Raw genomic sequence first — 15,892 nt, forward strand, 5'->3', positions numbered from 1 at the left:
GGAGAGGCCACAACAGTGAGAAGCCCGCGTACTGCAAAAAAAAAAAAAAAAGTAGCTGTCTTGTACCAGGGACTATACAAGGTACTGAGATACTAGGATGAATAAGATAAAATCCCTGTCCTCAAAGAATTCAGCTTAGCATGAGAGGGAGGAAGGTAAATAAACAGTTACAAACTATGTTAAATGCTACATAGCAGAGGTAAGGACTAGGAGTAGATGATGGACAAAAGAAGAGAATTTGTTATAAATTGAGTATCTACCACAGAAAAGGTGCTTTGTATGTGTAACCCAGATGTTAACATGTACTCTTTTTTTTTTTTTTTTTCGGTACGCGGGCCTCTCACTGCTGTGGCCTCTCCCGTTGCGGAGTTAAAAGCACTTAGCATTTAGAACACAGTAATAAACACTTAATAAATGTTAGCCATTATTATTTTTATCACTATAATATTCGTTCTATCTCTTTTGTAGCTACACTTACTACCTAGGTAATATCCTCCAATCTCATGACTTTATTAAATACCATCTACATGCTGACAAATCCTAAATTTATCTCCAGCCTTGACCAATGCTTCTGAATTCAACTCATGTACCAAACTGCTTATCTGACATCTCCACTGGATATCTAATAGGCATATCAAACTTGACATAATCAAATGTGAACTTGTGCTTTTCCCCCACAAACCTCTCCTCTCCCAGTCTTCTTATCCCAGTAACTGGCAACTCCACTTCTCCTTTGGCTCAGACCAGAAACCTTGGATCATTCCAAATGACTCCAAGATCACTCATGATTTTTCTCTTTTTCTTATACCTTTCACTCAATCCATTCAGGTATCTTGTTGGCCCTGCCTTCAAAAATATGCAGAATTCAACACTGCCCTGCTGCCACTTGGTCTAAACGACCAACACCTCTTGACTGGATTATGGCAAGAGCCTCCTAACTCATCTCATTGTTTCCACCACAGTCTGTTCTCATCACAGAGCAACTCAGATCATGACTTTCCTTGGCTCAATTTCCAGAGGTTTTCCGTCTCCCTCAGAGTAAAACTAAAGCCCTCAAAGTGGTTTTCAATGCCCTGTAACATTTGATCCCCCATTGCAATTACCTCTTTCACCTCAGCTCTAACTTGCTTCTTACTTTCTCCACACGGCCTCTGGCTGTTTCTCAGATATGTCGAACACTCCTTCACCTGTCTCAGGACCCTGCACTTGTGGTTCCTTCCGTCTGGAACACTTTTTTCCAGAGAATGTCATGGTTCTCAATCCCTCAGTTTTTTCAGGTCTCTGCATAAATCCACCCTATATAAATAGCAACCCCCATCCCCACCTTGTTTAGTATCTCCCTTATTCTGCTTATTTCTTTTCATAGCAATTATCACCATGTACAATATTATATATGTGTATTATTCTCACGGTGCTAGAACGAAAGCACAATGAGGGCAGAGACTTTGCCTATTTAATTGTTATAGGCATAACCCCTAAGACAATGTCCAGCATGTACTAGGTACTCAATAAATATCTGTGGAATGACAAATTAGTTTAATCATTTAATCAAAATTAAGAAAGGCAGGAATTTCAAGAAGTTTACCAATACCTAATGTGAACAGAAGTCAAGATAAAGACTGCAAAGAGTTCACTGCATTTGTCAACTAGGGAGTTGCTGGGATAGAGGCCTTGAGTGCTGGGAAGGGACACATTAAGAAGAGAACTCTCTTCTGAAAATGGATAGCAGTGATGATTGTACAACACTGTGAATGTACAAATAGTAATTCATTTTGTCATGGTCTATTTTTCAAATGTGGTATAAAGCAAAGCTTATAATACACGATTATCTGTAAGGCACTGAAGGAAGCAGGCCTGGAAAGACAGAGAAGCTGGACTGCAATCAAGCTGCAACACCGGCCTCAACTGAGGAGCTATGGAGCTGGAATGATCCTGAAGGGTTGTCCCAAATTGAGGCAAGGAGGCTGGGCCTTTCTACCCTGTAACGACAAATCACTGGATGCCAGCCACCCAGGGGAGGGAGGGTAACCTTGAGCGAGGCAGCTCCTTTCAGCTGTGGGATATTCTTAGGGAGAGATCTGGCTATGAGTGGTCAGAGGCAGCACCCCCAACAGATGGGTAAATGAGCACATTGGTCCTGAAGGGGGCAATCTGGGCAATACACACTAGTATCCACTACAGTTAAGATAGACAATAAAGTTGCTAGTCTCTTATCATTTTTTTTTAAGATTTTACACCTGAGAATATGTGATGCAAGATACATATTGGAAGACGTTTTATATGCAAAGCCTCATATAAGAGGCATATACAAAGGGCCAAGAAACACCATTTTTGCTTTTTATTAGTTGACTACTTCCTTACCGACAAACTTGATCCCCAAACTGCCAGTTCATGAATCCTAGATGTACAAGTGCCCAGGCATGGCACCACAGATCCAAAGAACTCAGACTTGATGATACACAACTGAGTCTTTATTCAACACCTCAAGACAATATTCAGTCTAAAAGAAATTTCCCTAAAAGGAAGCAAAAGCTGATTACAGAAACCCCAATTGGAGATTAAATGAGTAACTCCTTTCTCCTTGCAGACTTCAGTCTTCTAAAGCTTGCTTTATACATTAATACTTTCTATTTAATGTCAAAAATTACTACAGAAACCCCTTGACATGATGGTAGCTGAACCATTAACCAGAGTACAAACAATGCTTGCTGGACATGGCTTTACAGTCTGAAGTCCCAGATTAGAAACCGGTGCTTTGAAGTGTCCAGTACTCCTCCCCGTCCTGCCACAACCCACAGACCACTCTCACCCAAACCGCCCTGCAGCAACTATTATGTCCAACTGAATCTTCAGCATTAGCAATCCTAGTCTCTGATTCTCTTTCTCCTTTGAGCTGTAGTTTAAACTTACCACATTTTTCAGTTGTCTCCCACATCTGTCTAATATTCTTAATCAGTTTAGATTTCCCAAAGATAGAAACAGGGCATTTTACCTTTTAATATTCCTTATGAAAATTCCTTAGAAATTACTTAATGAAACTGCATTAATTACGGAATTATTAATAAACAATTATAGGATGATACAAGTATGTCTTTAATGTTTCAATATTTAAGAATATATACAAAAAGTTAAACAACTCAGTTTTGATTATTATATCAAAACTATAATACATTTTGCAATAAAATATATTATTATAATTAAAATAATTCTATTTGTTTTCCAAAATTACATTTACTTACTAGATTAATTTTTTAAAGGGGGTTATATAGCAGTAGTTTGATTGGTTATATTCTGAAAAAAGAATGACACATTTTCTCTTATTCTTTCAAGAAAAGGATCTGTAAGATTTAAATGATCTCCAGAAAAATGTTTCCATTGCTTCAGCTGTGACATGGAGACAGGTTTCAGGGAGTCAGACTTCTGTTGATGTGTACCAAGCTGACAATTTCTAAAGACAGGGAATTTTTCCAATGAATCACCTGAAATAAGTAAAACAATGAGGAAATCCTTAGGCCAATCAATATCCTATTACATACAATACTTTTTAAATATATAATGAGTTTATATGATTTGTTACATTTGATCACCATGGTTTATGTTAAAATAAGCAAATTCAATTAATTCATTCCTTCTACAAATATTTATAAATTGTTTACAATGTGCTGATTTGAGCAATGGGGGCCAAAATGGTGAACAAAAATAGACATGGTCTCTGTTTTCAAGGACTTTATGGTCTAGCAGGAGAAATACACATTAAACAAATTAATCATCCAAAGAGATGTATTACAGGTCCACAGTTTCTTACCTAAAAGCCTGTGGGGCCAGATACGTTTCCAAATTCAGAACATAACTGTAACAATGTGGGTTAACACTCCATAATCAAACTCATTAACATTCTGTAGCAAGGGCTTCCCTGGTGGCATAGTGGTTAAGAATCCGCCTGCCAATGCAGGGGATGTGGGTTCGAGCCCTGGTCCAGGAAGATCCCACATGCCGCAGAGCAACTAAGCCCATGTGCCACAACTACTGAGGCTGCACTATACAGCCCGTGAGCCACAACTACTGAGCCCTCGTGCCACAACTACTGAAGCCCACGTGCCTAGAGCCCGTGCTCCGCAACAAGAGAAGCCACCGCAATGAGAAGCCCACGCACCACAACAAAGAGTAGCCCCTGCTCGCCGCAACTAGAGAAAGCCCACGTGCATCAACGAAGACCCAATGCAGCCAAAAATAAATAAAATTAAATCTTTAAAAAAGAGAACATCAGACTGGATAAAAAAGAAAATCCAGCCTCATATTATTTACATGAAAGATACCTAAAACATAAGGACACAGAAAGATTCAAGATAAAAGAACAGAAAAAGATATACCAGACAAATACTAACAATAAGAAAGTCAGTGTATTTGCTGTACACCTGAAACTAACACATCGTAAATCCACTATACTCCAATAAAAATTTTAAAAGGTCAGTGTAATATGTTAACTAAAGACAAAATGAAAGCAAAAGACATCAGGGATAAAGCAATCACTACATAATAATAAAATAAATAAATAATAATGAAAAAATTTTTACAAAGAAGATACAAAATATATAAAGCAGAAATTGACAGAATAACAAGAAACTGACAAATCCACTGTCATACTGTAAGATTTTAACATATCTCTTTCAATAACAGATATGCCTAACACAGAATTAGGTCATTAATAGAAAAATGGGCAAATGATATGAGCAGGTGGTTCACATAAAGGAAATACAGCTCTTAACCATAGGAAAATATACCCAACTTCACTCATAATAAAATTAAATTAAAACTAGACCAATATACCATTTTTTTTACTATCAGATTGGCAAAAATCCAAACAATTGATAATCCTAAACTGGTAAAGCTGTGGGGAAATAGTATATTGTTGGTGGGGTATAAATGATACAATCCCCAGTGGAGGGCACCTTAGCAAGATCTATCAGAATTACAAATGCACACATTCTCTGACACAGCAACACTGATAATTTACCTTATAGAGATATTTGAAGATATGGAAAAAGATGTACGAATAAAGATATATACTGACTGGAAAGAACCTAATTATACAGCTGTAAGGTCAGATAAATAAATTATGGTCTATTCATACAAGGGAGGATTATATAGCTGAGAGAAAAAAAGAATGAGGAAACTCTTTAATGATACGGGGAGATCTCAAGGTACTATTAAATAAAACAGGTACAGAACTATACACATATTACACTACCCTTTATTGGGGGGAAAACTGGGCAAGAGTTCCTTGCATATGCAGAAAAATATATCTAGAAGGATACACATAAAACTAATAATACTGGTTTTGCATAGGGTAGCAGGACTAGAAACTAGGCAGATGACGGCATTATGGGAGGAAGAGTTTTCACCATATACATTTTATATTTTTAAATAGTTGAGACAGGTAAATATATTATCAATTTTTCAGTTAAATTAGTAAATTTTTAAATCTGTAAAATAAGAAAAAACTAATTCGGTAACAGAAAATTTGACTAATATGGCGAACTCTAAACTAAGTAATTAAGAGAATACACATTCTTTTCATGTACAAAAATATTTACAAAGTAAACACACCAGGCCACACACCAAGTCTCTATAGTTTCCAAAGAATCAATATCATGCAGACCATATTTGTGACTACAGTGCAGTAGCTAAAATTCAATAACAAAAACTAAAATACATCATAAAACATACTTTTAAACACCTCTGAGCCAAAGAATAAATTATAATGGAAAAAAAATATTTAGAACTGAATAATAAAAAGACTGCATATCAAAATTATGAGATTCAGCTTAGACGAAAATTTACAGCCTTAAATTCCCATTTCAGAAAAGAGGACTGAGAGCCATTAAGCTAAGGATTCAGCTTTAGAAAATAAGAAAAAAAAAATTTAGATAAATACAGGGGAAAAGAGAAATAATAAGAGAAGAAATTACTAAGATGGAAAAATCATACTATAGAGAAGATCAGTGTGGATTATATAAAATGTAAATTCTTCCATGTTAGTCTTATACAGTTTTACTTCTTAAACCCATCTCAACACAATTTATCAAGTGATTTCCAACTACTGGACATTGGTTGCTCAAGTGCTACTCCTGATCCAGTACCTATTTGAATGGTATTAATTCTGGAGGGTTGACGCTTTCAGCCTCATTTAAGCAGCACGAGCAGTGCATGAAGCACTGAGAAGTATGGCAGCCCATGCTTACTGCCCCATAAAATATGACCTCATTAGGAATAAGTTCTACACAAAATAAACAGTAGGATTATTCTGTCAAGTGTTATGTTTTTTGTGAAACAGAAATAAGGATTAAAAACATTTCCCTAATTCTGAAGTCATTATTATCAGGATTTGAAAGATTTTACCAATAGGCCAAATTTTTCACAACTGATTCGGAAATAAGAAGCTAAATTGAAAGAATAAGGTTCTAACTAAAATTTTCTCAAATACCCATGTGGCAGCTGCCCTGTGACCTGAGGAAAAAAGAAAACTAACATATGCAAGGGGTAAATATTTTAGTTATTCTGTATTTAAATATTTTCAACTACTAAAGGGAGACCAATTAACTTTACCATCATAACAATTAAAATACAACTAACCTGTATAATTTTCTCCTGTACATTCACAGTCAAGCAGGTCATGAGTAACACAATGTGAACTTTCATGTAATGTGAACAAATTTTTAAGTTCTTCTACTGAAAACTGAATATGATCACATGTCTTCGTTAGGTCTACAACTGCCCCAGAAAGACCTTGCTTACTGATCTGCCTTTGATAGATCTTTTCTTCTATCGTACCTGAAGAGGAAACATTCATTAGATTTCCTTCAGATCTTTACATCTGTTATTTTTGTAGGGTAAAGCATGTTTCTTAGTATACTAGCTAACAAAATAACTATTCCTGATACTGAAGCACAGATTAACAAAAAAAAAATCTTTAATTATTCAAAGGGAATACATTTTTGTCACACTGAAGAGTTATTACCTGTGGTTAGGAGTCTGTAAATATGTACAGGATGTTTCTGACCATCTCTCCACACTCTAGACATTGCCTATAGAAAATTAATGAGAATTCTGAGAGTACAAGCAGAAACTAATGATAACCCTTCCCACATAAGCAACCTGCATTAATACAATTAAGATTAGGAATTCTAGATTTCACTTACAGCTTCAAAAAACAAAGCCCAGGCATACCTAAGCATTCTCCACTTCAAATTTTTTTCCTGGGATAAAGAAAGGGATGAATGAACACTCACTGTGGTACTGTAAAATAATTACAGGGTGCCATGCAACAGTGAGAGGGTCTATCTGCATCAAAAAATGGGACAGTGAGTTTGGGCAGTAAGAATGCAAAGAATCAAGTATAGCATAGCATGGAGGGTTTATTCTCAGTCCAAGAGGCTAATGATTCACCTCTAAGGAATCCCTAGGATACCTGCAATCAGCTCAGGCTCTACGTAGATCTCTGTGGTGTTAGGCTTTATCAATGATACTGTACAGTAAAAGGTTGATGTTCAAACCTTGCACATTCCAAAGAAAAGTCTGGCCTTCAACCAGCTCCTGGAACCCTGGAGTATCCTGCCCGATAAGAGCTTCTTAGTTTACCTGGGGCCTTGGGCCACACCAAGTAGTTTATGCTAACAGTGTGATTTAGGTGGGGACTTGGGCCAGTTGACTTCTGCAGGGATTGAAGACTGAGCAACTAAGGTCAGTCACACAGGTATCCATGCCTACATGACTGACCTCCAACAAAAACTCTGGACACCAAGGCTCAAGTGAATTTCTCTGGTTGACAATATTCCATGTGTTGTCACTCATTAATGTTGGGAAAATTAAGTGTTGTTCCATACAAATCTAGTGGAAAAGGACAACTGGAAGCTTGTGCCTGGTCTCTCCTGGACTCTACCCTATGCACCTTCTACCTGTGTTGATTTTAGTCTGTATTCTTTCACTGTAATAAAACTTAACTATGAATATAGCTGTTTTTCTTGATTCTGTGAGTCTTTCTAGTGAATCATTGAACCCGAGGGTTGTCTCCAGGTCTCCTAACACAGATACCATATGAGATGCAAATCCATAGGTAGAAATCTCAAAATACATGAAAATGGACTGTATTCTGAAGAAAACCAAAGGCTGCTTCTGAAATATTTCCTTAAATAAGCTAATTTTATATCTTTACCATACCCTGCACAAACGCTGATCATAGCACCTGTAACACTTTATTGTCTTCCCCTGATGGTCATGAGGATCCTGAAGGCCCAACTACACAGTATATTAGAGCCTGGAGACATAACAGGTTTGGGTGTGAATCCTGGCTCTGCCTCTTATAAGCTATGTGACTGAGAACAAACTTCCATATCTTCATCTGTAAAACAGGGCTTAGAATATCCACACTTGTAGGGTTATTGTGAAGATTAAACAGATGTAAAGCACTTAGCAGAGTGCCTGATACAAAATAAGGGTTCAATATGCAGCAGTTATTATACATCATCATCATCCTCGTATCCCCAGCAGGCCCTGTATCCCCCATAGGCATTCTATAATGTTTGTTTAATACATAAACAGTCCTACCTGGATATCAGTGGCTGGATTCCAATCAATGTCATAGAGAATTAAGTGAGATCCTCCAATAAGGTTAAGTCCCACACCACCAGCTTTTGAACTTAACAAAAAAATAAAATCAGAAGAGTATTTACTATTAAAGCCATCAACAATTTGTTGCCTTTGAGAGATCTGTGTTTGTCCATCAAGTCTTGTATAAGCATATCCATGACGCTTGCATACTTCTTGTAAAATATTCAAGGTTTGTGTATAGTTGGATACCAACACCACCCTGTCAATCAAAAAGAAAGAATCTTTATACACAATTTAAAAGCAATATTAGATTTTTTTAATTGAAGGAAAATACCACAATAATACTATCACTGATATTTATAGAACATCCAACAATGACCTTGTACAATTAAAACACACATTCTCCTTCAAATTCAATTTTAAAATCAGTATCTAAGAGGGAATTCCCTGGCCATCCAGTGGTTAGGACTCTGCACTCTCACTGCCGAGGGCACAGGTTCAATCCCTGGTTGGGGAGCTGGGATTCCCACAAGCCACGTGGCCAAAAAAAAAAGTCAATATCTAAGAGACTTCCAGCATCAAGATAGTGGAGTAAAGAATTTTCTGCTTTCTTTACCTCTCTTAAGTCACCCTAAGAACAGCAGGAGAATAAGAAACAGAAAGACAAACTCTATCTTTAATGAAACAGGAGACATTTATATATGAAAACAGAGAATAGTGGAATGGTGACCTGCTTAGGAGTACAGAGAAAGTGAAACTTAAGTGCCCAAAGAGAGAGATTCCAATAAGAAACAGGTACAAGTTCATTAACACCATATACTCTCGTAAAGCCAGCTCAGAAGAAAGGAGTTTAGACTGGGGCTATTACAAGAGCACTGGTAAGTAGAACTCAGGCCCTCATCCCATGTAACTAGTTGACTTTTCTTTCTCAACTAGAATGTTTATTCTCTGGAGAAAGTAAACCAAAGAAACTTAGACCAGGGAACTCTAGAAGGCAGGGATATAGTGACAAACCAAAATGAAGGTCTGCAAAATGGATGGTAAGATTCCAGTCCCCCTTTTCTGCCAACTCCCAGAACACCAGCAGCAAAGCATTCCACACCCCAAGAAAGATATTATTGGAAGATTCACCTCTGGAATGACTCATTTGAATGACCCCAGAGAAAAGGTCCACAGATAGGGAATCCCCAAATAAAAAAGCCAGCTCGCTATCTGTTACCTAACACAGGTCAGCAGTCCACAAGCCCTGCCCATGCACACAGAGCATTCAGTTAGTGTTTTACTGCCTTACTCTTAAATATAAATGGACACCAAGGGCCACCAGCTACTTGAAGCCAGCCTCCAACACGAAAAATAGAAACCAAAACGAATAAACAGAAAAAAAGAAACATGAATAAAACAGAGCAATGGAGGAAACAGAAGACAATTTTAAGGAAATAATTAATACCCTAAGAGATAGCATTCACAAGAAGAGGTGGCAATAAAAAAGAACAATCAAGAATAAGAAAATTATCTTGGAAATTTAAAATGACAGCCCAAATAAAAATTTAATAGGAGATTTAGAAGAAAGAAAGAGAATCTTCCCGGAAATAGATTAAAAAGGAAAAGTGATGACCAATAGGAGAGGAAAGAAAAAAGAATTATAGAATCAATCCATGAGGTTCAATATATGACTGACAGAAATTCCAAATAAAACAAAAGAAAATTGTTTTCTGAAAGAGGCTGCTTCCCAGACATGGGATCTTCAGATTAAAACGACTTACTATAGAGTTTTCAGTTCAATAAATGAAAACATGATCCATATTAAGGCACATCAAGATTATAACTCAGGACTTCCCTAGTAGTCCAGTGTTTAAGACTCTGCGCTTCCCCTGCAGGGGGCAAGGGTTCAATCCCTGGCCAGGGAAGTTCTGCGTGCCACCAAAAACTAAATAAATAAAATAAAATAAAAGCCATGGGAAACTATCAAAAAGCATTGTCATATTAAAAAAAAGATTATAACTCAATGTATAAAGAATGAAGAAAAATTGCTAGAGTTTTTCATGAAGAAAATATGGAAAAGACAAGAGATAGCCGTATAAGTACACGGTCTGGCAACATACTATGGGAGCTGGTGATTGACTCTGAGAAACAGGATGCAAAGGGGGAGAGATGGAACTATGAACTCCTGTCTTTTTTAATGATAAGCCCTTTTAACATTTTGATAAAATAAAAATTTTAAACAATAAAATATGGTAAAAAGTAAAACCAGAATTTATCTAATAGCTAAAGTTTGATGAATTAAGCAAAAAATAAAAAACAGATCAAGAATATTTCCTACAAGTTTTATAACTAGTGAGATAATTATTAGCACTAGAAATTTTTAAAATAAAGCAAATGTTTAACAGTTAGAATTATCTTAATTATCTATGCTAACAAGGTAAAGATCATGTATATTTGTATTCCTGTATCAGTTACCTTTGGCTACATAACAAACCAAACCAAAACTCAGTGGCTTAAAACAACAACCATGTATTTTATATTTAGCTCACAATTCCGTAGGTTGGCAATTTGGGCTGGGCTCAGCTAAGAGGTTCCTCTGCTGGTCGTGGCTGTGCTGACTCAAGCATCTGCAGTCAGCTGCCAAGTAGACTGGGAACTGGCTGACTGGTGAGGGGCCTCGGCTGGGAAGCCTCATCTGAGTTTCTCAGGTCTCTTACCCTCTAGCAGGCTAGCCCAGGCTTATTCACATGGTGACAAAAAGTTTCCAGGAAGCACAAAGGAGGACAAGCCCCAGTGCACAAGATCTTCTCAAGCCTCTTCTTGTGCCATGTGTGCCAGCACCTCATGGACCAATTCAGATCACGTGGCTGAGCTCAGAGTCAGAATGGTAGATCACCCAAAGTTACCCAGCAAAGGAACATGGATATAGGGAGGGAGAACTTAAGACCATTTACGCAATCTGCCAAAATTCCTATACTAATAATTCAGTCATTTTTCCCTTCCTTTTCTATACTATTACGGGGATGAATAACATTATCTAAACATAGTTTTGCTGATACAACTTTACTGGACTGGAGGAAATCTGGCTTCAGAATATTTTCCCCCAACAAGTTCTTACAAGGCTAGATGTAGATTGATGGGATAGGTGACTATCTTGGTAAAGAGCCTTGGACAATCCCCTCCCAGAGGTCTAAAGCCCCGCCACACATACATACCACTTTCAAACAAGGCTATTATTTTTATGGTCACTATACTGTCCCTGAAAGCAGTTGAAATCTGTAGGCAAGGCTGCCATGTCAGGTACAGTGCAAGCTGCACCCAGCACAAGAGTGTCCAACCAAGAGATGCACGGGGTGTGGAATTCGGCATGAACTCTACTCTCCAAGCCATGAAGCCTAGTGCGTGAATGCAACAACCAGGAGGGAAGAGGAACTTTTTAAATTTTGAAGTATTCTTTTAAAAAATTCCATAAAAGGGCCACCAGCCAGACAAGCCAGGAGTTCTCAGATATGCCTCCACCCAATTCTAATTCATCTCAATATGCACAAAAGCACTGTAGAAGAGTTCTGCCTGTAGACCGAAAATAGAACTATCCAGTTCTAGTTAACAATAACACAGTAGATCAGGTGTAGACAGTAATACTATCCCTGAAGTCAAACACTGTGAGCAACTTCTAGCTACGTATTTTAAAGGTTTAGGAGATGTTTGTGCATAGGCAGCTCAGATGTGGAAAACCTGGCCTCTATACCCAACTGGCCATTAAAAAAAAGGGGGAGGGGGCTACAATTCAATAACAACAACAACAAAAAAAACAACCCAATTTAAAAAAATGGGCAAAGGACTTGAACAGACGTCTTTGCAAGAAAATATACAAATAGTCAACAAGTACATCAAAAGATGCCCAACATTACTAATTACTAGGGAAATGCAAATCAAAACCACAATGAGATATCATCTCACACCCGTTAGAATGGCTACTGTCAAAAACAAAACAAAACAGACCAGAAAATAGCAAAGCTGGAGAGGTTGTTGAGAAGTTGGAACCTTTGTCCACTGTTAGTGAGAATGTAAAATGGTGCGGCCGCTACGAAAAAGATTATGGAGGTTCCACAAAAAATTAAAGAGAGAATTATCATATGATCCAACAATCCTACTTCTGGACATATTTTCAAAGGAACTGAAAACAGGGTCTCAAAAAGGTGTTGGTACACCCATGTTCACAGCAACATTATTCATAATAGTCAAAAGGCAGAAGCAACCCAACTATCCATCGACAGACGAATGGGTAAACAAAATGTTATATATATGCAGTGGAACACTACTCAGTCTTAAAAAGGAAAGAAATTCTGACATGCTACAACATCGATGAACTTTGAGGACACTATGCTAAGTAGAATAAGCTGGTCATAAAAAGACAAAACATCGTATGATTTCACTTATATAAGGTGCCTACAGTAGTCAGATTCGTGGAGACAGAAAGTAGACGGGTGGTTGCCAGGGGCTGGGAAAAAGCAGGAATGGGGAGTTGTTGTTTAATGGGTATAGCTCAGTTTTGCAAGATGAAAAGAGTACTGGAGATTGGTTGCACAACAGTGTGAGTATACCTAACACTAATGAACAATACACTTAGAAATAATTAAGATAGTAAATTCATGTTATGTGTATTTTACCACAATTTAAAAAGAAAGGTCCATCTCTTCAGATAATGTGAAGCACCAGACCAGTCTGTGCCACTGATGGAAGTGCTATTTCTTCTTTCATCAGACAAGGCAGGATTCAGTTTTCTTAGGATACACAAGCAGTCAAAATGACTCCAACCCAACCCCTACCCCCAAATTATATTTTTCTTCCTCGTTCCTTCCTTCCCACCACAAGAGGGGAACTTTCCTCTAGAACATCTTCAAGGATAAATTCTCACACCTACAGTCACACTTGATCTCTTCCCATTTCCTCTAAAATTCTGTTCACTCATATTCCTTGTCCAACAATAACCACCTATCCCATGTTCAGAAAAAAAGGAAAAACAGAATCCAGTGAAGACAAGATGCAAATAAAAGTCTAACTAAAAGTTTACACTCTAAGTTCAAACTGGGTCACAATCTGCATATATATATATATATATACACATACATTACACACTCTTGTATATATAAAATATTATCTAATAAAACATTTTAATCAAACTGTATTAAAGAGTTCATAGAAAGTTTCCTTATTTTAGTCACTTCATTATTATGAAAAATAAATCTAAAAATTTTCACAAGTCAAATGATACTATTAATGCTCCAAAGAGGTTAAGTAGATTCCTTGACAATTAAATATAATTATTATTTTGCAATCTTTTCTCTGTATTTTTGCCTTAATTCAAAAACAGTTTGAATACCTCCTACAAGAATAATTAAGACATAGTCCCTGCACTATAGGTGCTGACACAGAAGAGAACTAATGATTACAATATAACGTGAGAAGAGCTCCATTAGAGGGAGGTACAGGATGCTAAGGGAGTACAGAAGAGGGGCATCTAACTCACTATGAGGCCAGTGGCTTCTAAGAGGAGAAAGCATCCGAGCTGAGTCTTAAAGAAGAGAAAGTTGGTCAGAAGAATGAGAAGTGGAGGTACACCAGGCATAGGAACCTGAAACAGGTAAGAACAGAGGAGAGAAGTAGAGCAAATTGCCGGTTTTGCAAATAGTCTGGTATGATTGGACCACATGATAAGTGTGAAGGAGTCAAGAGGTATGAGGCTGGAAAAGGAGGCATCACCCAGGTCATGAAGAGTCTTGCTCAATGTGCTATAGTTTAGAAATTTCTGGAAGGCAACTAGGAATCTCTGAATGATTTTTAGGAAAAGGAGTAACATGTTCACATTTGTATTTAATATAATTTAGGGCAATATTGATATGCAATGGGATTGAAAGAGGGACATAATTTATAAGAGACCACCACAAGCCAATCAGTAATTACAAGAATCAAAACAAGTATCTTGGTGCTGTACAGCAGTAATTAACACAACATTATAATTCAACTCTACGTCAATAAAAGATAAATTTTAAAAAATTTTAAAATTAAATTTTTTAAATAAAATTTAAAATAGTTACTAAAAAAAAAATCTTGGTACCTGAAAGGAAATGGATTCCTGAAATTAAGAAATAAAATCAATAGAATAGAATGTAGTGACTGATGACACTGGGAAAGTGAAGGAGAAAAGTAAGTCTAGAATGACGAGTGTTTTTTGCTTGCATTATGGTACCATTCATCAAGCCAAGGAATAATGAAAAAGGATCAGTCTTGCAATGGCAAAATGATAAAGCTGGTTTAGTACACGAGAAGTTGAGGTCCAGACAGATTTAGATGTCCATTAAATAGAAAGAAGGATGTGGAAACTAGAAGAGAGGCTTGGACTAGAGATACAGATTTTGAATCAACACCATGTGGATGATAGCTGAAACTACGAGTAGAGCTAAACCAGGAAGGGTGTTTAGAGTGACAAGGAGGCTGAAGACAAAGCCCTCAGGGTATCAACGTTTCAGGACAGAAAAAGAACAAAGGATTCTGAAAGTGATAAAGAAACGAGTTAGGTGTTATAATATCAAAAGACATCTCTAAGGTTTTTAAAATATATGTATTTACATTTAGTTTTTCTTAAATAAAAGCTTACAGACACATTGTTAATGATAAGTTGACAAAAGACTGGGAGCTAACCATGCCCCCAAAGAAGAAAACAACTTATTTTTAATGTTTTCTTCTTTTCAAAAAGAGGCAGTGAGGGGAGGGAATAAGGACAGAGTCTAAGCTGAAATTCCATAAGCACTTACAAGTGGTTTATTAAATTGACTTCTTACTTTTCATCAGGACAAAGTTCGTGGATAACAGCTAAGAGCTTTGACAGCACCTGTAGTTTTCCTGACTCTTCCTCAGCAAACATGAGTGGGTTGTAATCAGCGGGAAACACATTTATCAAGCCTTCATATAGATTCCTTTCTTCATTCTCATCCCAAGTTGAGCTGCATTCTTTTTCCTGTTCAAAAGGATGACTGTCAACACTGGTTCATGTTTTTTTAATCGGAAGGGAAAAAATGCTAAAATTATGGGGAAAAAACTGAAGATTAATAGCTACCTGAAAAGCCCAATCTAATTGCTATGTTAATCTTCATAGGTCACAATTTGGTCATTTTTGATTACAGAGCAGTTCTAATGCTGTCTCCAAATGCCTGTTCCCTGAACCCCACAAGCGCAGTATCATTGCCGATGTGTGATTGATGGGGAGGTGGGTAGCAGAGAAATAAACAGGAGGAAAATAGAG

General features: G+C 37.1%; 1 protein-coding gene across 2 annotated transcripts in view; it reads right to left on the minus strand.

Annotated features, from left to right (window-relative positions):
- Nucleotides 1-306: 306 nt before the first annotated feature.
- Nucleotides 307-15,892, minus strand: part of RAD54B (RAD54 homolog B) — a 97,295-nt gene continuing 81,709 nt past the window's right edge. For both annotated transcript variants that reach the window (XM_019925132.3, XM_019925133.3), the window contains 5 exons: nt 15,432-15,607; nt 8,605-8,866; nt 7,019-7,085; nt 6,634-6,831; nt 307-3,479 (listed from right to left, as the gene is read on the minus strand). In XM_019925132.3, coding sequence (XP_019780691.1) covers nt 3,262-3,479; nt 6,634-6,831; nt 7,019-7,085; nt 8,605-8,866; nt 15,432-15,607 — 921 coding nt within the window. In that variant the 3' untranslated portion in view covers nt 307-3,261. The remainder of the gene's footprint in view (nt 3,480-6,633; nt 6,832-7,018; nt 7,086-8,604; nt 8,867-15,431; nt 15,608-15,892) is intronic.

The sequence above is a fragment of the Tursiops truncatus genome, chromosome 17 (genome assembly GCF_011762595.2).
Source record: "Tursiops truncatus isolate mTurTru1 chromosome 17, mTurTru1.mat.Y, whole genome shotgun sequence".
Taxonomy (NCBI): Eukaryota; Metazoa; Chordata; class Mammalia; order Artiodactyla; family Delphinidae; genus Tursiops; species Tursiops truncatus.